The 26,572-nt window shown below is 41.5% G+C and overlaps 1 protein-coding gene across 1 annotated transcript in view; it reads right to left on the minus strand.

Annotated features, from left to right (window-relative positions):
* Window positions 1–26,572, minus strand: part of MED12L (mediator complex subunit 12L) — a 212,547-nt gene that overhangs the window by 157,719 nt on the left and 28,256 nt on the right. The window contains exons 5-10 of the mRNA XM_063132125.1: window positions 25,838–26,007; window positions 25,347–25,457; window positions 23,718–23,987; window positions 21,077–21,226; window positions 18,440–18,539; window positions 16,218–16,354 (exon numbers count right to left, since the gene is read on the minus strand). Coding sequence (XP_062988195.1) covers window positions 16,218–16,354; window positions 18,440–18,539; window positions 21,077–21,226; window positions 23,718–23,987; window positions 25,347–25,457; window positions 25,838–26,007 — 938 coding nt within the window. The remainder of the gene's footprint in view (window positions 1–16,217; window positions 16,355–18,439; window positions 18,540–21,076; window positions 21,227–23,717; window positions 23,988–25,346; window positions 25,458–25,837; window positions 26,008–26,572) is intronic.

Here is a 26,572-nt window from a genome sequence, read left to right on the forward strand (position 1 = left end):
CCTCAGATGTCAGAATAACACGACTAGCACATTGAACTATACAGCTTGACTTGAGGGGAAAGGGGTGCCATTTGATGGTCTACCCCAGGCAGGAAACATCTTGGGTCAGCTCTGAGATTCGCAAAGTGGCCTTAGGCGATTGGCCACAAGGGCCAATACAACCCAAGACTGGCTACTACTGCATGGACACCGACCTTAGTGGCTACAATATGAGTGTTCATGCCATCTACTACCTGATGTTACCCTTCTTCCAATGGTCTACTCAGCAGAAGAGTTGGATCAGATTGCGGTATGATCATAGTCAGGCTATCATATTGACAGGGTCTTGCTCACTTCACACTTAAATATATTAGAAGTTGTATCTAATAACATCATACTTTGTGGATAGCCAGCTTCATTAACCCTATCCCCACCCCTTTTCCTCCCAATTATGGACACGAATCATACTGCAGATGCTGTCTGTAGCCATCCAGTTGCACTCTTCTAATCTGTACAGTCCCTACCCACCTTAACAAGATAGTGGGAGGAACTGTTGTCTCCCCACCACCAAAACTCCAACACCTCTGCCCTTGAATCTATTACTATTACAGGGAAAGATGGTATAAACCTGCATTATTTGTTTGGGAGGGGGAAATCGGAAAATTCAAACTGCTCCAGACCTCTGAAGGGCTCTGATGCTTGAAAAGACTTCTGTACTCTCATAGGATGCCCACATTAACTTCGATATCAGGGACCACTTTCTGTACACACAGACAAAATATGCATTACAGAATCATCTCCAAAATTTGAAGTGTGCAGAGTGTTTTTGTAACACCAACTGTAACAGGGAAAAGACTTAGCTAGGGAGATTTATGAGCATCTGACAGTTTTAAACCAGAAGTTTAGACTGACTGCTAAGTGGTAGTGACCATGGCTAAAATGCAATTTTCACATCAAACGTGACAGCCTGGAACAGCATGGAGAGAGATGAATAGAAGTAACGGTACTGCTTGGTGTACAGAAGCCATACAGACAATTCCATTCATTAGTTCAACAACATGGTGTTGAGCCCAATACTAAGAATAACTGTGATTGCCCCCTGCAGGACAGCAGCAGGTTGTGGGACCACCACACCCACGAAGAATGGAAATTCACCCCCCACCAAGATATTCGGCACTGGTTAGGCCTCATCTTGAGAATTGCATCCAGTTCTGGGCACCACACTTCGAGAAGAATGCAGACAAGCTGGAGCACGTTCAGAGGAGGGCAACGAGGATGATCAGGGGTCTGGAAACAAAGCCCTATGAGGAAAGACTGAAAGAACTGGGCATGTTTAGCCTTGAGAAGAGAAGACTGAGGGGAGGCATGACAGCACTCTTCAAATACTTGAAAGTTTATCACATAGAGGAGGGCCAGGATCTCTTCTCGATCCTCCCAGAGTGCAGGACATGGAATAATGGGCTCAAGTTACGGGAAGCCAGATTCCAGTTAGATGTCAGGAAAAACTTCTGACTGTTAGAGCAGTACAACAATGGAATCAATTACCTAGGGAGGTTGTCAGCCCTCCCATACTAGGGGCCTTCAAGATGCAGCTGGACAGACATGCTGTAATGTAGATTCCTGCCTTGAGCAGGGGGCTGGACTCAATGGCCTTGTAGGCCCCTTCCAACTCTACTATTCTATGATTCTATAAAATGGCTCTCCTGGCCTTAGCTCTTACAACCCAAATTCAACCCTGCTCTTCCCTCCTCTCGTGCACACATAGCATACAGTATCCCTTTCTTGTTTGACAAACGCCTGGGAAATTAATTTTGTTTAGGCAATGGCACAAACAAAGCAAAAACAGAAGAAGCCAGCTGGCCCAGCTTTATCGAAGCTAAAAATTCTTAAGCTACTCTTAACAGCAGCTGCGACTTTTTTGCATTTGATGTGTGAATATTTACATACGCTCAATTTAAATTTGTATCTAAAATGAAACACAAGATACCATTTGAATATCTGGCAACAACTGAATATCTGGCAACAAATTAATAGTTATACATTTAAACAGCACAGTACTGTACTGTGTTTTACAAAGTACTGGCAATAGAAGTAAAAAACATTTGTCATTTTTAACCTGAGTTGTAACAAGTTTTTCCAAGGAATTAACTGTGTAGTTATCTGTATCTGTGTAGTTATCTGTTTTTCCAAGGAATTAACTGTGTAGTTATCTGTAGAGACATACAAGTAAGTTTTTTTAGTACCCTTTACCTGAAAAAGGGCAAACAGCTGGTCCTGTTTATAAATGAGTCCAATTTGTTTAAGTCTGTGTAGCTGCCTGTCTGAGTACAGCACTCAATCCAAGTTTGACATAACCCCTATTCAGATGTTCCCAATCTGGTTAGACTAAGCATGCAAGGAGGGGGAGCATGTTAGTGCCGCCCCCTTCATTATCATGTTTGTCACCCTCTACAAGTGGAGGATGGGTTTCTGAAGAAGACAGCCTCCTGCATCCGTGGCGGTTCTCCACGTGTTCTAGAATGATGGGGAATCAGCATTCCGGCCCACAAGGACAGCTTCCACAGATACAGGAGGCTCTTGCACTCTCCCTAAAGGATCGGGTCCGTAGTTTGGGGGTGCTCTTGGATCCAGAACTGTCACTTGAGGCACAGGTGAACTCAGTGGCAAAGAGCACCTTTTATCAGCTTAGATTGATATACCAACTATGCCCTTATCTGGACAGAGATAGCCTAGCGACAGTTATCCATGCTCTGATAACCTCTCGTTTGGATTACTGCAATGTATTATACATGGGGCTACTTTTGAAAACGGTCTGGAAACTTCAGCTAGTACAAAACAGGGCAGCCCGTTTACTAACAGGGACTGGCCAGTGAGATCACATCATGCCAGTCCTTTTACAACTTCATTGGCTGCCAGTCCAGATCCGGGCCCTATTCAAAGTGCTAGTACTAACATACAAAGCCCTCAACGGCTTGGGGCCAGGTTATTTGAAGGAACGCTTCCTTCCATATGTACCTGCCTGGACATTAAGATCATCCACAGGGGTCCTTCTCTGTGAGCCCCTGGCAAAGGAAGTGAGGCAGGTGGCTACGAGGAGGGCCTTATCCATTGTGGCACCCCGGCTGTGGAACGAGCTCCCCAGAGAGGTCCGCCTGGCACCTACACTGTATTCTTTTCATTGCCAGCTGAAGACCTTTTTATTTTCTCAGTATTTTAACACCTAAATTTAAACTTTGCTGTTTTAATTCTGTATTTTAATCCTATATCAATTTCTGCTGTATGGTTTTATCCTGGTTGTGCTTTTTATATTGTATTTTGTATTTGGGTTTTTAAATTGTTGGATGTTTTATTATGCTCTTAATGGTTTTAATTTTTGTGAACCGCCCAGAGAGCTTCAGCTATTGGGCAGTATAAAAATGTAATAAATAAATAAATAAATAAATAAAGTAGAAGGTGGAGGGCTAGCATGCCTCCCTCCTTGTATGTTTGCTCTAACCAGATCGAGAAAACTGAATAGGGCTGAACACATCAGAGAGAATTAACCTAACATCAAGACTGCTGACACACACACAAAAGTGCCACGAACCTAGATTGCCATATGCTTGGATGAGGGGAAGTGTACACATTCAGTATTGAGTACACTTCCCCCACCCATGCTTATGGCAATCCAGGTTTGTGGCACAATTTTTTGTCAGCAATCTTGATGTTCGGTTAATTCAAGATAATTTCCTAGTTATTTTTTAGGGGTCTACTACAATAGTTATACATTTCTGTCTGCTTAGGGCAGAATCCCCCCTAATGCTCCCTACAAAATCTGCTGCTGCCACCCCTACTAATTTACAAAGAGCATTGAGACTCTTCCTTTTATGTTCTTGGCTTTGCATTTGAGACAAAATATGCTAACCTTAGAATACTCCAGACCAAACACATTCATGAATTAAAATCAGTAAGTACTTTAATTGATAGGAGGTGGAGGGAGCCAGAACAAATAACCACATGGTACAGAATAATCATGCCCCTTTTAATAGCTGCCCTAACCACCAGTCTTTTACCTCATCCTCCCTCCCTCTCTTAACGCCTCCCTCCCTCACTTCCCATTCCACTGTTGTCTAACTGCCTCTCACTCATTCCAGTCCCCATTCCAACGCCATTGCTTCATACTCTCCTGCTGTCAATCATTCACCTACAACATCCTTCTGCCATGACAACTTCCAATTTTTTTCTACTCTATCTCAAAACGTCTTTCCAAAACAATACAGCAAGTCACTCTTTAAAGAATGCAAGTCTTCTACTAGACTGGCTTTGGCGTTTGCTTACTTGGTTCTCCACTGCTGCCTTCCATCATCAGTGCCTCCGGTACCTTCTAGTATTCCTGAATCTAGTGTTCCTGAATCTCCCTGCAGTGGTATCTTGTCTTTACATTTCTAATAACTAATTATTGCCATTCTGGCCATAAGAATATAGCAACCTCTAAAACTGAACTGCAGATACTGTCAATTATTAGTCAAGCATTGTGCTGTTTCTCTCACGAGTTTCATTCCATCTTGTTGATTTAATACGTCTTACTTAGGGCAAACAAATGTAGAGGGGGAAGTGGCTCCTGTACTTTTAATAGTTGTGTGCTAGAAAAGATTTCAGCAGCTGCAGCTTGGCATATTGGCGTAAAAACACACACCAGCACCTGCTGAAATTCCTTCTTCTACACAGTTAAAGGCTCAGAAGTTTTGTCCATCCCTTCCACCTGGTAACCTTACTTTTAGTTGCAATGCTATGTTTTTATCAGTTCTGGACAAAATTATCTCATGTACAACTTTAATCAACAAAATTGGCAAGAAGAATCCTATTAAATATTTCAGGAGTTTCCCCCCAACCCTATTTAGTTTATTTATTTATTTATTTATTACATTTCTATACCGCCCAATAGCCGGAGCTCTCTGGGCGGTTCACAAAAATTAAAACCATTCAAAGTATAAAACAACAGTATAAAACCATAATATAAAATACAATATAAAAGCTCAACCAGATAAAAACAGCAGCAATGCAAAATTACAAATTTAAAACCATGTTATTTAAAATTTATAGATTGTTAAAATGTTGGGAGAATAAAAAGTTCTTCACCTGGCGTCTAAAAGCATATAATGTAGGTGCCAAGCGAACCTCCTTAGGGAGCTCATTCCACAGCCGGGGTGCCACAGCAGAGAAGGCCCTCCTCCTGGTAGCCACCTGCCTCACTTCCTTTGGCAGGGGCTCACGGAGAAGGACCCCTGAGGATGACCTTAGGGTCCGGGCAGGTACATACTGGAGGAGGCGTTCCTTCAGATAACCTGGCCCCAAGCCGTTTAGGGCTTTAAATGTTAATACCAGCACTTTGAATCGGGCCCGGACCTGGACTGGCAGCCAATGAAGCTGGAAAAGGACTGGCGTAATATGGTCTCGTCGGCCAGTCCCTGTTAGTAAGCGTGCTGCCCTGTTTTGCACCAGTTGAAGTTTCCGGACCGTTTTCAAAGGCAGCCCGACGTATAACGCATTGCAGTAATCCAAACGAGAGGTTATCAGAGCATGGATAACTGCAGCTAAGCTATCTCTGTCCAGATAAGGGCGCAGCTGGTATATCAGCCTGAGCTGATAAAAGGTGCTCTTTGCCACTGAGTTCACCTGTGCCTCAAGTGACAGTTCTGGATCCAAGAGCACCCCCAAACTACGGACCTGATCCTTTAGGGGGAGTGCAACCCCGTCCAGGACAGGGCAAACATCACTAATATTGCAAAGTTCTAGATCTTTGCAATATTAGGTCTTAGGATCAGCTGGTATCTCTCCCTTCTTTGAGCCAGACTTGTTGTTTAGTTTTCCCTAAGCAATTTGCCAAATTGTTAAATTACCAATTTGCTCTAACACTGAAAACAAACAGAATATACTTTCTCCCTACCCTAACCAGCTCTCTAGCATCAGACCACCTCCTGTGACAGGAAGAGGTTTGGGGTGTTCTGCGGAAACTACATGCAGGTGTTACCTACCAATTTTCAACTACTCCGAAGCAAAGAATCCACTATAGTTGAAAAGTATAATTTAGATTATAATTAAATCCCAGATTAAGAACATGGAACGTCCATATATATATATATATATATATATATATATATATATCCTTGACAAAGTCTTTCTCCCACCCTCCACTTTTGGCCAAATACATGCCACAGCACTCCCTGCTATGGGAGGCCATGCACGCTTCCTAGGTATGTGTATGTACAGATGTGATGATGGACTGCTTTGCTCCATTTACTTGCTTGCTGTCTTTAGGAATGTGGCTGAGGTAGAGAAAAGGGTAAGTATGTCCAGTCAATTTCTTTTCTTATATTCAGCCCCTTCCCGATCAGAAAACTGGTGATAAGCTGCTCTGCTTGTCCTCTATCATAGATCTTCAGGGACAGACGGTTTGGGGCGAGCATAACTTCCTGCTCCAGTTTTTTTCTGAGCCAGTTCCGAACAGAGTTCAGTGCTGCCTCAAAGTTTCCAACGGATCAAGCAGTTTCTAACTCCAACGGAACAGAATAAGCCATGGTTTTAAACGGAAGAATTAAAGGCAAAGTAGTTGGTTTTGATTTCTATACTGCTCTTCAAAAAAACTCAACTCAGAGTGGTTCACAAACCTAACTGGAATACTTACAACAGGACATATGCTCCATTAAAATCACTCAAGCCTTACTTCAACGTAAAGAAGTTTAAGGATGGTGTGCAATTTAGCCAAGGTTGAGAAAGTGCATTTAAGGAACAGGGATGGTAAGTAGACCTCCTAACCTGAAATGAAAAGAAACCAAGAAACACAAACAGGGCAGCTTTAACAGAAGCTGCAGCAAAGCCATTTGAGAACAGTTAATCAACAGGAAAGCAAATCAACTCTTTCCCCATTACAGGAAACGTCATACTGAGCCACTTTCTCACAATAGGTAGTATCCAAGGAGAGAGAGAGAGAAAGAGATACTCCCCCGCTGCCTGGATATTCGCTGTGGAAACAGCTTTGCAGCAGATACTAATACTTTTCTCAATACTGGAATTAAACTAAAACAACCTTCTGCAAATAGCAACTGTCTGGAAACCGTCATCACAAAACAAGGTGAAAAGATGAGATCAAATGGCAGTACTAAACATGAGGGGCAGAATAGAAGAGACATTTGGAAAACAGAAGATGGGTTTTCCCACTGAACTTTTCACTGTTCAAGGATGAGTCAGTGCAGAACAAAATGTGGAGTGTGTGTGTGTGTGTTTTACCAAGGACATCACTGGAAAACTTCAAAGGCTTGTTTTAGTAAATGCACAGCATGAAAGGGGAAAGGTTGATATGAATAACTTTCTTTTTTGCCCAAGAGGCTAAAACTAGTAATTCTTAAACTTTCAAAACCAACTCTCCCACAACATGAAATAGAATGTCACAGCCATTAAGAAAAGTTTTATTTTTATTATTATTATTTATTTATTTATTTATTTGATTTTTATACTGCCCAATATCCGAAGCTCTCTGGGCGGTTCACAAAAATTAAAATCACAATAAAACACCCAACAGGTTAAAAACACAATTACGAAATACAGTATAAAACGCGCAACCAGGATAAAACCACACAGCAAAATTGATATAAGTTTAAAATACAGAGTTAAAACAGTAAAATTTAAATTTAAGTTAAAATTAAGTGTTAAAATACTGAGTGAATAAAAAGGTCTTCAGCTGGCGACGAAAGCAGTACAGTGTAGGCGCCAGGCGGACCTCTCTGGGGAGCTCGTTCCACAACCAGGGTGCCACAGCGAAGAAAGCCCTCCTTCTAGTAGCCACCTGCCTCACTTCCTTTGGCAGGGGCTCACGGAGAAGGGCCCCTGTAGATGATCTTAAGGTCCAGGTAGGTACATATGGGAGGAGGCGTTGCTTCAAATAACCTGGCCCCAAACTGTTTAGGGCTTTAAATGCCAATACCAGCACTTTGAATCGGGCCCGGACCTGGACTGGCAGCCAATGAAGCTGGAAAAGGACTGGCGTGATGTGATCTCACCGGCCAGTCCCTGTTAGTAAACAGGCTGTCCTATTTTGTACCAGCTGAAGCTTCCAGACCGTTTTCAAAGGCAGCCCCACGTATAACGCATTGCAGTAATCCAAGCGAGAGGTTATCAGAGCATGGATAACTGTAGCTAGGCTATCTCTGTCCAGATAAGGGTGTAGTTGGCATATCAACCTAAGCTGATAAAAGGTGTTCTTTGCCACTGAGTTCACCTGTGCCTCAAGTGACAGTTCTGGATCCAAGAGCACCCCCAAACTACGGACCCGATCCTTTAGGGAGAGTGCAACCCCGTCCAGGACAGGGCAAACATCACAAGTTTGCAATACGGGGTGGGTGGGGACCTAGCTGAGTGGATACTAAGTGGAACAGCATCTCTGTTCCAAGTCACAAAGTATGCCTGATGTTTGATTTTATACATGTTATCATGAAATCATACAGCTTTGTTCTGATATGTAACTTAGGGAGTTCTAGCGGGATAAAAATAAACCCAAAGCACTTTATATAATTAATACATTGAAAAGTATGGCCCTACTGGCCATTCTGAAACCAACGGAATGCTGCCATGATGAAGAACCTCGGCAATGGGCCTTCTCTGTGACGGCACCCACCCTCTGGAGGACCCTCCCTCGTGTGGTTCGGGAGGCGGAAAATATAACATCTTTTAAATCCTAAACATACCTTTTTACGCAGGCTTTCCCTGGTCTTTAATGCAGCTAGTTTTTCATTGCCTTTTAAACTTTTAATGTTTTAAATTTATACTTCTATTGTATGGTTTTTAATTGTGCACTGCCCAGGGAGCTTCAGCTGGTGAGCAGTAGAGAAATGTAATAAATAAATAAAAGTAATCTTTAGCTTCAAGATAAAATACCTCTGGATGACCTGCCAGATGAAATGTTCCTGCTGACTTCTTTGATTGTCTTTAAGCAGGCATTAAAGGGTTTATTATTCCAACAGGCCTTCCCTTTTTAGAATCTTATCGCTGGCCGTTACATCTTGTTTTGATGGTTTATTATTTTATTGGTTGTTTTATCTTTTAAAATGTTAATGTTTTTATGCTGCTAGAGTATTTATCTTGCTTAAATTGTTTTTAACTTTGAATGCTGTCTAGGGTATACAGGCGGGATTTAAATTGAATAAATAATTATCATAACAACAATATAATGATATTTATGCAGGTAATTATTACAAGAGTTCAAGAGGATGCTGCATCTTCTACTCCAAACAAGTCTATAATATTAAATATATTGACCAAGTTAACTTTTCAACCTGCATCTACAAGCACTAGGTTGTTGTAAAGTTATTTAGTCTCTCAAATAGTGCTGTGAACCTAGCTTAGAACTGCATTTGCCACTGTTTGTAATTGAGTTTTAAACAGTTTGCTTATTGTATATGCGAAGATGATAACATTCTTCCTTACACACAAGACACACCAAAATTTATACAGTGATGTATCTAATTGAATGAAAGCTGAAACATAACTATAACTAAGAAGAATCAGCACATAAAGCCATTTTTTAAGAAGCAGATACATCAGTGATATCCATGCCTTTCTGACATGGTAACACAGCTTTAGAAGAACTACTACAGATAACATATTGCAGCTTTCATTCATTCTTTTTTCTTTTTTTGATAAAGAAAAAAACTGCCATCTAGTGGCTCAGATACAATTTTCCAAATTTTATTTATTTATTTATTACATTTCTATACTGCCCAATAGCCAAAGCTCTCTGGGCAGTTCACAACAACTAAAACCATAAAAAACAACATGATAAAATATAAAAGAAAAGTTTAAAACTACAATATAAAATTAAAATAAAAACAAAACCCAGAATAAAATCTAGCAGCACTGCAAAGTTTTAAAAAGCAATAATAGATTTAAAGCAGTGGTTCCCAAAGTGGGCGGTAGCGCTCCCTTGGGGGCTGTGGGATTGCATAGGGGGCATTAAGAGGCAAGGGGTGGCAGGGGGCGCTAAGAGGCAAAGGGGCAGCAGCGGGGCGCTCAAGGTGGTCTTTTCTGAGAAGCGCCTCTCCAGAAGGTCTTAAAACCCAGGGACATTTTTACGGAAGAAGGTAATTTGGTCCCAAGCCATATAGGGGAAGAATCCACACATGTATTAATACCGTTTAAGAAGAGTCCTTTTAATGGTGAATTGAAATGTTTCAAAAGCACTAAAACACTAATAAAGAGACATACCCTGCTTGGTGTGTCCCGCCACGCTGGCTGCAAAACAGAGGCGTTCGCTCTCTTTTCCCTCCCTCCCTCAGCAAGCCTGCAGTGAGTGCTTTGGATTTTGAATAAATATTCAATTAATTGTTACTGTTTTGAATTTTATTGTTATTATCTTCCTTAGTGGGTCACTGAAAACCGCTATTCTGAATAATGATTTTGATAGTGTAGGATAGGGGGCACTGGGCATGAGTTTGTGGATCCAAGGGGGCGGTTACCTGAAAAAGTTTGGGAACCACTGATCTAAAGCATCAGGAAGTAAAAGAGCTGGGAAAATAAGATGGTCTTCACCTGGCACCCAAATGAGTACAACCTGGGCACCAGGAGAGCCTTTCTGGGGAGCTTATTCCACAAATGGAGTGCCACAACAGAATATACCCCCTTCTTAGTAGCTACCTACCTCACTTAATTTAGCAGGTGTTCTTGCAGGAGGACCGCTGAATATGATTTTAGGGTCCGAACAGATATATACATGGAAGGAGACAATCCTTCAGGTAACTTGACCGCAAGCCATTTACGGCTTTGAATGTTAATACCAGTGCACTTTAAATTGGGCTTGGAAATGGACTTGCAGCCAGTACAGATGGAAAATTACTGGAAAATAACATGATCAAGTTAGCCAGTCCCGATTAACAATCTTGCTGCTTTATTTTGGACCAGCTGAAGTTTCTGGCCCATTTTCGAAGACAGCCCAACATTTAGTGCATTGCAGTGATCCACACGAGAGGTTACTAGAGCATGGATAACTATAAACTAGGCTATCTTCAGATAAGGAGATAGTTGATATATCAGCCTAAGCTGATAAAATATGCTCTGTGACACCAGGTCCACCTGTGTCTCTATTAACAATGACGGATCCAAGAGCACTACCAAACTATGAACTTGATCCTTTAGTGGGGATGCAAACCCCTCCAGTACAGGTTGAATATCACTTAGGCGGGCAGGCAAACCACTACTAACAGTACCTCCATCTTATTTGGATTTGGTCTCAGTTTATTGGCCCTCATTACCATGCCCAGGCACTGATTCAGAACAGCCACTTCCTCATCTGGATTTTGATGAAAGGGCAAGACAAAGCTGGGTATTATCCGAATACTGATGACACCTCAGCCTTCACCTCCATATAACTTCCCCCTACAGTTTCATGTAGATGTTGAACAGCATGGAGGATAGAATAAGCCCTGTGGAACTCTGTAGCATAGATGTCAAGGTACAGAGCAATAATCCACCAGCAGCATCTTTCAGATTTGGCCATCCAAGTAGAAGTGGAGCCACTGGAATGCAGTGCCTCCAACTTCCAACCCAGACCACCTATCCAGAAGGATATCATGGTCAATGGTATCAAATGTCGTTAAGAGGTCCAAGAGAATCAACAGGGTCACACGCCGCACCCCGCTCCATCCCTCTCCCAGCAAAGGTCATCTCGCATGGTAACCAATGCAGTTTCCATTTCAAAAGCAGGCCTGAAGCCCAATTGAAATAGTCCAGATAATCAGTATTCAAGAGTGCCTGGAGTTGGCTGACAACCACGTGCTCAAGCATCTTGCCCTCCTTTAAAGCGGTTTCTCAATGAGGAATTTACAATCTCCTGGACCCAGTCATACATCTACTCCCTATTAGATGTAATAAACCACAAAGAGCAAGTGACAAGCACGTGGGTGGTCAACCGGACTTGGCGAAGCACTTTGTCCACATCCTTGGTCCTCAACAACTTAAAGTTATCCAATAAAAAACCAGATGGTGCTCTGGACACCTCTACTAATAGAGATGCATTACAGCCTGGTGTCCAAGTCATGATGGAGTTGAGCAACTTTATTTTCAAAATGTCACATAAACTTGTAACAGCATGCTACTAGAGTTCCACCATCTCTCTCTCTCTCTCTCTCTCTCTCTTTCTCTTTGGTCCACATTGCAGCAGGCAATGAACCACTCGGAAAAGCTCCACTAGACCGCACTAAGATGCAATGGTGATGGAAAAAGAACTCCCTTTTGGCTACCATCACTGCCACAGAGTAGGCTCAATAATGAACTCTAGCCTGTGTTTGGTCAGACTCAGCACCTGCTCCCTACACCTGTTTTTTAGCTGTCTCCCCTCTTGCTTCATTGACCTCAGATCAGGTATATACCAAGGAGCTGCCTGGGCGCTGCTCAGAGGGAGCAGGCACTTGGGCATGATTAAGACAACTACCCGAGTCATCCCTACATTCCACAGAGTAGCCAGGATTTCAACAGGAGCACCAGCCATACCAGCAGGAAAATCCCCCAGGGCCCTCCACAATTCATTGAAATCAATTAGTCTCTGTGGTCACACCATTTTAATAGGTCCTACCCCTGTAGAGGGGAAAGGCTGCTGAGAGTCTAACACTCAACAGAAAGCGATCTGACCATGACAATGGGATAGATGTTAATTCCCCCACTTACAAATCACAATCCTCCTCTCCAGTCGAGAAAACCAAATCAAATATGTGCCTCTTACATGTGTTGGGCCAATGACATGTTGAGAAAGCCCCATGGTTCTTATAGCGGCCATGAAGTCCTGAACCACCCCAGATTCATCAGTCTGGGCACGGAAGTTGAAATTCCCCCCCAAAAATCATTCTATGGATGCTCTACACCAAATCCGAGACCACCTCCATCAGTTCAGGCAGGGAAACAGAAGGGCAGTGAGCTGGGCAGTACACCAGCAGAATCCCTAGTCTGTCCTATGTTCCCGACACAAGATACAAACACTCAAGACTGGCACTCAAATGGACAGGAAGCCTAGAGAAGGACAAAAAATTCCAACACCCCCAAACTTTCAAGTCTATATTAGAGCAAAGCTGGGAGAGACCTGGCATTGAGCAGTGGCACCAACAGACCTGAAGTAACAGACCTTTGTAAGGACGCCAGGAACCATCTGGTTGGAGGGAGAACCAGAAAAGGGGATAGGCATAAGATATCCAGATACACAAACGGAAGGGAAGGGGAAGCACTACAACTCATTGCTTTTTCCTGCTCCAAACAAAACATAATTTGTTGGCCTTGGAACAGTACATTTGAACCAGTCCATTAACTCAGTAATCTTTACCCCAAGGCAAGTCAGTCATTATTACAGATGGAACGGGAAGATGACAGATGAAATATAAAGACTTCACTAAGACCACTTATGGCAAGGGTGGGGAACACGTAGCCCATTTATGGCATGGGTAGGCTGCAATTCCCATCAGCCCTAGCCAGCATTGGCAGTGGTAAGTGGTAATGAGAGTTGCAGTCCAACAACGTCTAGAGAGCTGCACTTTCCCCATACCTGACTTATGGAGTCCTTGGGAGAGGAGATATTTGAGCAAGGAATTTTCCAACTCACTGCTCACACTTTTCACCACTACATTTACTCTCATTAGCTATATATGCACACAAATGTCTATTTCCAGAATATGGATGGATGGACAGAATAATGAAATATTAGACAGCTCAAACTGTATGACAGATCAGCCTGAAATCTGTTTGTGGGCTGGTTACTAGGTTATTTGTGACTTTCTCCTGCTCAATAGTGCTGTCTAAAGACCTCCCTCAATAAGACCATTACGTCCAAAGTCTACAATTACTTAACTGCACCACTGATCCTGATCATTTAGGAATATATACTTTGAGAGCTTTGCTCATACACACATACACATGCACACAAACCAATAATGGTGCAATTTCTGTCTATCAGCTGCAGAACAGTTCTTTCGAAACATTCTAAAATTGTTATTTCCTCTGCAGCTGAGAAGAGCTGGCAACACATGAGATTGTGGTCACTGGAGCCAATATAAGCAGATATACAAATATAGTATTTGTTCTGTCAGCTGCAAACCCAGGCATTAAATGAATACACAGATTCAGTAACTTCCACAAATCAGGCCAGTTAAGATAGCATCTCCTGCGACAGATGTAAGCCAGTGAACACAGAAGACCAGCAGCTGGGGAGAACATGGATCAGAAACCATTCATTTCCTATCTTCATCAGCAAGTGTGTGTGTGTGTGTGTGTGTGTGTGTGTGTGTGTGTGTGAGAGAGAGAGAGAGAGAGAGAGAGAGAGAGAGAGAGAGGCCTTAGCTAGACCTAAGGTTTATCCCGGGATCGTCCCGGGGTCATCCCTGTTCATGTAAATGACACAGAGGATATCCCGGGAGCAGGCAGAGACGACCCCGGGACGATCCCAGGATAAACCTTAGGTCTAGCTAAGGCCAGAGAAAGAGAGAGAGAGAGAGAGAGATGCAGGTTGTAAGTAGAATAGCGATGGAGTGGGGAACCTGCAACCTGTGAACCACGTGTGGCTTTCAGCCCACTTCCATGTGGGTAGTACAGAGATGGGGAAGGCCTACAGTTCAGTGGAACAGCACCTGCAGAAGGTCCCAGATTCAATTCTTGTCATCTCTAGAGCTGGGGAGGGTGGAAAGCATATCAGAAACTCAGGAAAGCCTCTGCCACTCAATGTAGACAATGCTAAGTTAGATGAATCAGTAGACTGACTCACTATGTTATGTTCAGAGAGATGGAGGGGCATGCTATGCAATGCAGCAAACTCTGCCCCCTTTTGGCTCTGGCTCCACCTACCATCAGCTATAGAGCCCAGTTGACTTTTTCCCAAATTGACTTCACAGGATAAAAGTTCCCCATATTGCTATGGGGTAACCCTGATGCCTAAAGAAAATGCCAGATGCAAAAATGGAGACTTAAAGGGCACTGAGAAAGTTGGGGGGGGGGAGGGTAGACTGGACCTACACATGCCCAGAAGGTTTCACCTCCCAATGTTAAGAGTTGGGAGGGTTTGGGAAGACAAACTAATGACACAAAGATTTCTATGGTGTTTTAGTAGGCTAACATTTTTGATTTAGGAGTTCACTTTCTGGCATTCCAAACAAAAAACACACAGACACAGACACATTGTGTGTGTGTGTATGTGTGATGGATTATTGCATATGTTCTAAAACTCCCATTTTTTAAAAAAAAATCTGTTGATTTGATTTTATTCTAAGAGAAACTAATATACAAATCACAATTTTTATCATACAAGTTGTGCAAGAGACATGAGAAATGTTTGGACTGCTGATGTCCATCAATATCCACAGCACTGCTATGAGGCTGTGGACCAAATTAGATGTAATGCTAAATGTGCCTTTGCAAAAGTGATTTGCACAACAGCAGCCAATGAGCTGATTTGCTAGGCAAAACCACCAGCAGTTGTTATGTTGCAACTGAAAGGACAGGAGAATTCCCACATGAATAAGCAGTGGGAGTTGGCACCAGAGGCAAGCGGTGCTGCACCCAGCACTGCAGAAGCACATGGATATGACCAGATAGTTACCCCAACATGTATGCAGGCCCCTGACCTCATGACTATCCAGCTGTGTGCTTGCACAATGTTGGCTGCGGTGCCCCCTGCCTCCAGCACCATCTCTTCATGCATAAAGAAGTGTGCTTGCGAATTACTCTCCACAACCAATGGTCATACAACAGCTGCTGGCAGTTTCACATAGCAAACCATCTTCACCAGCCCCTCCTATGACATGTTGGGACTTTTCACGTAACATGACAGCCCACCATGGGTTATTTAACCCATAGTTAGTCTGGGGTGCATACAGGGCAGCTGCGTCTGCCATTTTGAATGCACAACCACTGCTTCAGTATTGTCATATCATGTGAATCCAGCAAGCATGGAATATGAGAGGGTTATACAACCCTTGCATAAACTATTATCTGTTTTAGGATTGTGCAAGAGTTGCTGGAAAAAGTAGGTTTGGGCCAGGAGGTTTGGATGAATACTCCTAGATATCCCACCATTTGTGGGGAGTAAAAGTGTGGTAAAAATATACAAACACATTGTCTTAAATTCTAGAAGAAAATTGTTGCCCAAAAATTCAAGAGATTTTGTTAAACCTAAAGCCAAATCTTGTAGTGCTTAATACTAACTCAAATGCAAAAGGTGGGGAAAAATACACATTTACCTCCTGGCTATCCTTATTCTGGTTTGGCCAGAAAATCTTGTGATAAAGACTTTCCATTGAGTTGCTGGAATCTGATCGATCAAAGCAATGTCTATCCAGAACCTCCAATGTGTGCAAAACTCGGCTGATAGTAACTCCTAGAAAAATGAAAAACAGACAAGAAAAAGGACATAGCATATTCACAGTGTGAGATCAGAAGATTTCATTATGAAATCTGTTTTCTCAAGAAAAACAGCACAAAATAAAGTTTCTACAACAGCACTGTCTTGTCTTGATGCTTACATTAAAGAAGAGTGTGAACTTCATAGATCTTTAATCATACCATCTTTTTTCGAAGGCTTTACTGCTATCTCTCTGCCTTTTAAGCATCTTTAAAAATGTTCTTTGCCATTCTTCCCCAGACCTCCTTTCATGATACTCATGTTTTTAACTACTTTCACCACACTTTCTCCTCATTTATTCCCACCCCAGTGCCTTTTTCTAAACTATTCCTTATGCATGGAATAATCTCACCACTGAGACCTCACCAGATTTTCTTTCCTCTTAACACCTACTCAATACAGTTTTGCTCCTCCAAAGAGGCTCACCCCAGTGGCTTTCACAAAGAGAATGAGGGCTACTAAACAGGGCTCCTATTCTTATTTTCCCATCATGCCTTCCATCTCTTATTGGACTGTAAAATTCATTCTGCATACAGCCAAGTATCTGACCACAACTTAATAAAATGTTGAATTGCTATCATGCTGGCGTTGGAGCTGTACATAATAAAGCATGGTGCTGTAGTGGAACCAGAAGTGAGAGCGTCACTAGGGAAATCACGTTGTTTACCCAGGGCTTTTGAGCTTCCTGGTTCTATGGCACGATTGTTTTGGGTTGAATTACACAGGAAGAGGCTTGAATTGAATACTTCTCCTCTGATCAGTTCCATTGAGTTCTATTGAGACAGCGCCACTTAGTGGCAGAAGATCTTGCTGTTCCCCAGCTATTACCACTTTAAAAGTTATTCTTTTTATCCTGGGGATTTCCAGAGGATTCAGCGGGAGATGTCCAGGTTGTTGACATCATGAAATCAACCCCAAAACTTCCATGCATGCCAATCACGAGCATGCAATAAATTGTCATATAGAGGACCCTTGTATCTATAGCCATACGAACCTCAGACAACTGTCTAAGAAAAAAAATTTGAGCGTTTCATCAGTAGCACTCTTTTCTAGTTCTTAGAAAATTCTAAATGGCACCAATTAAGCAGACACCTGTCCATCTGACTTAAGTGACAACTGCCCACCAGATGACTGCAGAAATGTAGGATTTTATGGACATGACATGAATGGAGGTATTTGTAGAGCTGAGTGGTGCTCTTAGAGAGGGACAAAAATTCTACTATTTTTAGCTACAATGTAAAGGTAAGAACCAGGCTTAATTCTGAACAGAAAACTGGGACAGGGAACTCCCCTAGAAACACATGAAACAATCACCATAGGAATGATATGGAAGCCAGCAGAAAAAGTGTATTCCAAGGAAGTGGCCTGCTCACCCAAAGAGGAATACACTGTTCAGTTTCACTGAAAGAAAGTCATAAAACCGTAAGTCCTCAAAGCTCCTTTGCTCTTCAGGGGACAAGTAACTAACTTTTAGGACCTTTTGGCTACTGAAGCAGGTTCAGTCTGCCACTCTTTTCTACTCACAACATTCAGATACCCATCTTTTTTTAAAAAAAAAAAAAAAAAGAAGAATGGCTGGGCATAGTATCAACAACAATTACAAAAAAAAATACGTTGGTATAATATACTAGTATTGAGCAGTGTTAAGCAAAAAAATGGAGGGACCCAAGATGTGAAACCAGTACTGCACAAATAAGCATTCCTCCCCGTCACCTGGCAAATCTCTTGCTAAGTAAGGAGGAGGGATTACGCTGTGTATTTGAAGTATAAAAAGTGATTTGTCATGAGAGATTGCTTGCCCTTAGGTGGAATTTCGGCCCTATCCCTTGGCAATTTTGGGGAAAGTTTGGCATTGAACTAGTAATAACTAGGCCATTTTTACAATTCTCTCTCTAGGCAAGTTCATCATCTGCACTCTCCCCCTGGTCTATACCAATATATTTACAATGACCCATCAATCTGAACTTATCTTCAATAGATCTTACTGAAGCCCAAGAGGAACCTAGACTAATAAAGGCTTATAGCTTCTGCAATATTTTTATTTGACATCCGTCTCCTTACCTGCAGTTGACTCTTGGCATTTGTCGAACGACCACCGCACTTCCACAGCACGGCCTCTTTGTTTTATTTGCTGCTCTACTTCATAAATCTTTGCGCGAACCTAAAAAGAGTTATACCTAATTAGATAGTTGCTGGAAAGTCTTAAGCACATATCAGAATTCTCTGTAGCTTACTCCATTTCCTGAAGGTAGGAAACAACCACTGAAAATATATTAAATAACAGCAACTGCAGACAAACCACATTAGACATGAAAGCAAAATGGCCCCTCCAGTTTACTACCTTATAGATTACAATGAGAGCATTTTTCTAGAGTATTTTGTCTAGAAGCATTCAAGACCAAAATCCTGGTACCACACTTTCCTGGTACTTCACAGCTGGATTACAGATCAGTTCACCCTAAAGTGCTTCCAGAGAGCTTGCTCCTAGTTGCTAACCAATAGTTTCTCTACTGTTGTAAACTACTTGAAGAATGGACTTTCCTCACTCATGGGGGGAGAAGATATTGAGGGGTTTCTGTATGTGTACACGCTAGTCGACAGGACCTACTATGAAAGCAAGGAAGGGATAATTCATCTGAGCACACCATAGTTTTAAACTTTTTTAATCCATTTTTAAATCACTTTTTAAATTTGCACTAAAGCACTTTTTAATTTTAGTGCTACTGTGCAATTATTTCAAAAATATACTTGGATCACAGCAAAAGACGGATGAATCACAACAGCGCACAAGCCTATATAATGATGGCTCATTCCAAGGGAAAAATGGGGAATGTCTCAAACATGAGTTCACTTCATGCTGATTCGAACACTATTGATGCAGTGTCTGTAGAGATATCCAGTGCATCATCTTATTGTTTTTTGGGGTCAATTTCAGTTTTTGGAGCCTGAGGATGTGAACAAGACGCTTGCATCTGTTTGACACACCACATTCTCTGTTGACCCTTGCCCATCATGGCTTATTCGAGCTAGCTGAGGAGGGCTGACTGATGGATCAGGGGTGAATGCATCATTGCATGTGGAGTGGTCCCTATTGTCTTGAAGGAGGCTGTGGTATGACCACTCCCGAAAAAAACCCTGCCTTGATCCAGAGATCTATGCTAACTATTGTTTGGTCACAAATACCCTGTTCTTCAGAGAGTGGTAGTATCCCGGCTGCAAGCCCTCTTGAATGAGACTGATTATCTGGATCCACTCCAGTCTTGGTTTGGGACAGAATCAGCCTTGGTTGCCCTGATGGATGGCCTTCTTCGGCAGAGGGGCGGGGGAGTGCAACCCAGTTACTTCTTCTTGATCCCTCAGTGACTTTTGATACCGTTGAACTCCTGGACTGCCTACATGAGTTAGGAATTAGAGGCATTGTTCTAGAGTATCTCATCTTGTACTTGCAGGGTTGGCTTCAGAGAATAGCATTGGGTGACTGTACTTCAGCGCTATGGCAGTTGAACTGTGTGGAGCCACAGGTCACTATGCTGTCCCCAATATTATTTAATATCTATATGAAGCCATTGAGAGAGGTCATCAGGAGGTTGGGGGCAAGGTCACACCACTGATGACACCCAGCTCTATGTCATCCGAATCGGGAGAGGCTGTGCACATCCTGAACTGGTGCCTGGATGCAGTAATGGCTTGGTTGAGGGCCAATAAACTGAAGCTGAATTCTGATAAGACAGAGACCCTGTAGGTTGCCATTTCCCAGGTCTGGGAATTGCCGTATTTGCCTATTCTGGGTGGGGTTGCACTCCCTCTGAAGGAGCTGCATTCTGTGGGACCAGGTCTGTATTTGGGGATGCTCCTGGATCCATTTTTGTCACTGGAGGCCCAAGAGGCCTCGATGGCCTGGAGCACCCATTACCAACATTCGTTAGTACACCAACTACACCCATTCCTGGATAGGGACAGCCTAACCACAGTGAGCCACGCACTGGTAACCTCACATTTAGACTACCACAATGCACTCTATGTGGAGCATCCCTTGTATGTGGTTCAGAAGCTGCAGTTAGTACAGAATGCAGCAGCTGAGGTGCTCACCTAGCTATGCTCACATAACACCTTTGTTAAAAGAACTGCAGTGGCAGCCTGTTAGCTACCAAGCCATCTACAAGTTTATATTATTGTCATATAAAGCTCTAAACAACTTGGGACCAGGTAATCTAGTCATCACCTTCCTTTATACATTCCCAGGCAGCCTTTAAGATCAGCAGAGGAGGCCTTACTGGTCATTCAAATATTAACAGAATGTCACTATGAAATACCCAGATGGTGGCCCTTCTCTGTAGCAGAACCCACCATCTGGAAAACCTTCTCTTGTGTAGTTTGGGAGGCAGAAAATGTGACATCCTTTAAACGCCTTCTGAAAATACACTTGCTCACCCAGGCTTACTGCTCATTGATTATTATTTTTACTATAACTGGAAGTGTTTTTCATGCTGTGTTTTAACGTTTTGTTTTTAATACTGTATTTCAATATCATGAAGCGCTGAGAGGTTTTATTATATTCAGTGGTATATAAATGCCACAAATAAATAAATAAATAAATTATAGGGCTCAGCTACATAAGCACAGTTACCTAAATGTGCCTAACTTTGATTATTTAATTTTCAGCCCATTACATGCATCATAGATCTTTTAAAAGATTACCTGCTGATTGAATGTCGAATTTCCTCCTGGCATAGGTAAACTAGATGGAGCAACTTGAAGTAAATCCAAAGGTGAACCAGGATTGATATTTTTACTTTCATTTGTGGAATAGTTCCACACCAAGGCACTTGGGCAACAGAGAGTTATAGTCTGCAACAGAAGTATTTAGAACAAATTTAACTTAATGAAGAAATGCAAGAAAATCAAATCATATAACTAAGAACGTAAAAGCTGTGCTGGATTTGTGCAAAGAGTTATCTAGTCCAGCACTGTGTTCATACAGTGGCTAACCAGATGTCTGTAGGATGCCCACAGGCTGGACATAAGCACAACTACAGCATCCTTTTGGTCATGTTCCCCATCATTATTATTTTTATTTATTTATTTATTACATTTATACCCCACCTTTTCCAACCCTCTAAGGAACCCAAGGTGAGTACATAATCCTTCTCCCCTCCATTTTATCCTAACAACAACCCTGTGAGGTAAGTTGGGCTGAGGGTCTGTGATTGGCCTAAAGTCATCCAGTGAGCTTCCATAGTTGAGCGGATAATAGAACCCAGATCTCCCGACTGCCAGTCCAACACTCTAACCACTACACCACACTGGCTCTCTTCATTGTTAGCCTTATCCTCCATAAAATTGTCTAATCACCGTTTAAAACAATCCAAGTTGCTAGATGATCAACAAATTTCAAAACAGAGCAATGAAAATTGGAACATAAAATGATTTCATTTTTTTAACCATCTGTGTGAAATCTGATGTCTTTTTACTTATTCCATTAAAAGTTGTATTTGCATATGTATCTGTTCAATTTACATTTGTATCTCTTTCATGCCATTATCAAAAGGATACTGATTTCAGTCCAATCCTAGAAGATGCACACCAGTACATTTCTAGAGAGAAAAATGAGTATTTGACTGCCACTTCAGGGTTCAACCTACAAAGCTTTAAAAGCTACTTTTAAAAAGTAAACATTTAATCACTTAAATAAAATGCAGAGTCCCAAATTCAAATGAGACTTCAGAATGCAACAGGAAGCTATCACAATGTGAAAGAATAAAACACAATGCACTTGCCAAAATGCAGAGCCCTAAATATGTTTTTCCAAACCTTCGCACCATCTTGTGCCTATGCACAAGTCCAAAGCAAAAGGGATGAAAAACATAACTAGATTGGCATTATTATAATCTCAGCAATTCTTTGAACATTTGAATATGCCATATAGTGTCACATAAATTATCTCAAAGTTGGTCTGACAGTGCTTACTCAAAAGTAAGCCCCTTTGAACTAAAAGGAGCTGACTCCCAGATGTGTATATAGGATTGCAACCTAACGCTACAAGCTACATACATTTACTTGGGAATAAGCTCAATTGAACTTAATGAGACTTACTTTCAAGTAAACATGCATGGGATTTCACTGTACTCTTTTACCAAGTTGTTTCATGACTTGGGTCACTATTTACATCAATGATATTGAAGAGCGTGAATCTGGAAACTGATGAACCCCAGCCCATGCAGCAAGTTGTTCTAAGTAACGCAGTAGAGTGGCAGAAAGCTTGCCACAATCACTATTGCAAGTATCTAGAAGGCTCCCAGTAATCATTAAAACAGTCCTGTTAAGATAGGGGAATATTACCCCCAGCATGCAGATCGGCAAGGATGGGTAGAACATTCAAAGATGGAAGATGGAAGATTGACTAGAGTCATCTACTGAATTTTATTTAATAGCCTGCCCTTTCAAATCCATGGCAGCTTCCAACAAATTAATGCAAGGAATGTGGCTCCCCTCTTGTCTCTTGGCTATGGAGCCAGCAAACTAAAAGTTGAAATTAACCTCTCCCCCAGATCTTTGGTGCCCCTCCTGCTGGTGGTCTTAGGGAGACCCAAAGGAAATGTCCTACTAAAAAGCAGTACCAGATATAGACTGGAGGTCGGAGGCATATGTCCTCATCACTGAGGCTAGCTGGAACAGGTCTCATAGATTACATTTTGATGGTGGGTCAGCTACAAAAAGATGCACTGAGTACAATATTAAAGCCTTTTGCTCTGATGTTTTAACTGTTCTACTGCTTTTAGAGGGCTGGTGGCAAACTCAGAAAAGAGAGGCTTCCTTAAAAAAATGTCCATGGCTGAGGAAATACTTGAACCAAGACTTCTTCAGTAAGATAATCCAATTATTTCAGACCCATTCTCCTACCAATTGCCACTAGCATCACATGGGCCCTGTTCAGAAGACACCTTAAACCATGGCTTTAACCACAGTGAATAAAGCAAAAAGCCTTATTCACCGTGGTTAAAACTGTGGTTTAAGGTGTCTTCTGAACACAGCCTGGCTTTCTGGCTTAACCACCATGTTTATACTTTGAATGGTTTTAATTTTTGTGAACCGCCCAGAGAGCTCCGGCTATTGGGCGGTATAGAAATGTAATAAATAAATAAATAAATAAATAAAGCCATAGCTTAAGGTGTCTTCTGAATGGGCCCATTGTAATATTTCTACCTCCTGGCAGAGATACTTGATTTAAACCCACAGATGTCACTGTTACTAAAACTATAAAATAACTAAAACCAAATGCTATTTCAGAAGCCTAGTTGTCACCTGGTGTACAAAGGAGCGTCAAAAGCCATTCACTCACCTGCAGCATACAACTGAGTCCATATACAAGTGGACGATGTTGTGGGCAGGAAAGGAAATCCGAACAGGCTAGGTGTGCAGGGTTCACCACAGAACCAGTTGTAGTAGGGCTTGGAGCTGCTAGAGGAGGGTTATTTGGTCCAATCATCATATGAGGCGAATGGGCAGCTATGAGGTTAGGACTGTCGCTTATCAATAAAGAGACACGTCTGGCACAGAAATAAGCAAGGCGACGCGACAGGTAGGCCGACTGAACAAACTCTTCTGAATACTGGGGTAGGAGAGGGAAGTAAAATAAGATTATCTGTTTTAAGTGTATTTTATGGTATTGTTGTAAATATTTGCATTGTATTTTGTATTTGTCATTTTAGTGTTATAATTGTTCGTAATCCGACCAGAGAACATTAGTTATTGGGCAGATTAGGAATGAAATGAAATAAATAAAATAAGTCTAACATTCTGATGAACATATCAAAACTGTCTTATACCTAGTCAGATCATTGATCCATCCAACTTAGTATGATCTACTCCAACCAACAGCTGCTCTCTAACTTCAGAGGCAAAGAGCAGTCTTTCTATCCCTTTTACCAGATGATGCTGGAAACTGTATCAGAATCTCATGTATACAAAGCATGTGTGTCACCAATAGTAGTGAGGGTTTTCTTAAAAATCTTGAATTAGGTTGACTTGCAAAGGGTAATTTACATAAGAAAATTCTGCTCCCATTTAGAAGACACCTTAAACCATGGCTTTAACCGCAGTGGTTAAGCCAGAAAGCCAGGCTGTGTTCAGAAGACACCTTAAACCACGGCTTTAACCATGGTGAATAAAGCAAAAAGCCTTATCCACCATGATTAAAGCTGTGGCTTAAGGTGTCTTCTGAACATGGCCTGGCTTTCTGACTTAAACACCATGGTTAAAGCCATGGTTTAAGGTGTCTTCTGAATGGGCCCACTGAGTTTACATTGGAAAATGTTCTGATGCCCTAGTGTAATCTAATTTAGCATGCTTATTTTACTTGTACTTAATAAATGAAATTTAAAAAGTACCCCATGTTCATTGTTTTTGTAGTGATACACCGTAAGTATTTGATCTGAAATATCTGAGTTGGAAAATTATGTAAAAATGTGATTACATTTTTTTAAAGCTTGCATAATATTGTACTTGTAATTGGCATCCATAAATTGTTACTAAGAATTTATGAAATGGAATATTTTTTGCAGAAAGTAAGGCACTGGCAAAAATTCCAATTCATATCACTTGTCACCACTGAATTACAGTCTCTTCCCCCATATTTAGCAAAATTAAATTCGAAGGAAGCATCAGTTCCATAAAACTCTCATTACATAAAACAAAACTGATCTTATCTTCTGATTTTTAAGAATTACTTTAGCATTTTATTAAAATATGGCCCACAAATGCCAATATGGAAGATGTAACTCAAGTGATTCATCAACAGTGCAACAGATTCAAACATGTAGCACTCCAGAACCAACGCAATTTGCCATCATTGTAATTACTAATCTTACAACATTATAGAACGAGACCAGCAAATGAAAACTTTAACTACAATTTTGAATGATTTAACAGGCTGATTTCTGAACTGTGCAAATTATATCATGTTCTGTACCTGCAACATTAGCGGTAGGAGGAGTTTTAGAAGTTCATCATCAGTCGGCCTTATTTTTTCCAAGACATCCAGTATCCATGTTAAATATTCATGTCTTTCAAGCATTCCTTCCTTAATGAATTTTAGAAAGAACATAAAGAATTTCCCCACAATTAGTAAAGAAGGTATATGCAGAATACTATTTATCATTGTTTTATTATTCAAATGGCTGCCCGATTGGAAGCGAGACTTGTGTTAATTATTGAAACACTCTTGTAACTGTTAATTGTTCCAGTGCTAAGAGTCTTGCCCTCCTCTACCAATTACTACTGGTTCTCTCAGCTGTGGAAAGAACTATATTATGTATCAAAGTTATATGCCAAACAGTAAGCAAGCCTTTAAAATAGTCTAGACAACTGATGAAATTAGAAACAAGGCAATTCTAGACAAACCAGCTGCATGTTATATTGTTTTGAAAAACTACATCTTAGCTTACTGTTGGAAAAGGTTACCTGGAACATATAAAATGCCAACTTTTCATTATATTCCCACTGCTTCAGGGCATGTTCCACCTCGGGAGGCACAGCTACAGAGTTGCTGCCTTGGCTTGAGGTCATGTGATAAAAATCTGCAATCTTTGCCAGTTGTTCCCGTAAGTATCTGGTTGAAATCTGAGTCCATTCTACGAAAACACAAATTAGGCAGTTTTTTTCCCCAGCTGGTAAAGTTCGGGGGTGGGGGGGTGGGGAGGGGACGCAGCACAAACAATTAACTTTATAATTAGCTCAACTGTCAAAATATATTTCTATGACAATAAACAGGGAGTACTTAGAACAGATCTTGTTTCAACGGCCTTTAGTATAGCACTCTCTCCACTGCAATGCCTTCGAAGCCTGCAGGCTAACATGTTTGCTAAAACAATGCTTGTTTCTCTACAAATGCATGTGTAAGTCTTGCATCCAAGGATCACTCTTACAGTTTCGGAACAGTAGGATCAACTACATAGCAGGTTTGAGAATTAAAAGACACAGTTTTAACAGTGAATGACTTCCATGTAAAGTCACTCTTCGAGTGGATAGAACCCATTTAGACTTGGGGGAGAAATATTTCCAGGAGTTTGAGAATAGGATTTTACACATACACATATGATAGACTCAATGCAGGATAGAATAGCCATTTTGAAACTTATGTTAATTCTCTTCTAAAGCATAGCTTTGAGCCATTTCTTATTTGAAGGTTCTTTATCC

This window comes from Elgaria multicarinata, chromosome 8 (genome assembly GCF_023053635.1).
Source record: "Elgaria multicarinata webbii isolate HBS135686 ecotype San Diego chromosome 8, rElgMul1.1.pri, whole genome shotgun sequence".
Taxonomy (NCBI): domain Eukaryota; kingdom Metazoa; phylum Chordata; class Lepidosauria; order Squamata; family Anguidae; genus Elgaria; species Elgaria multicarinata.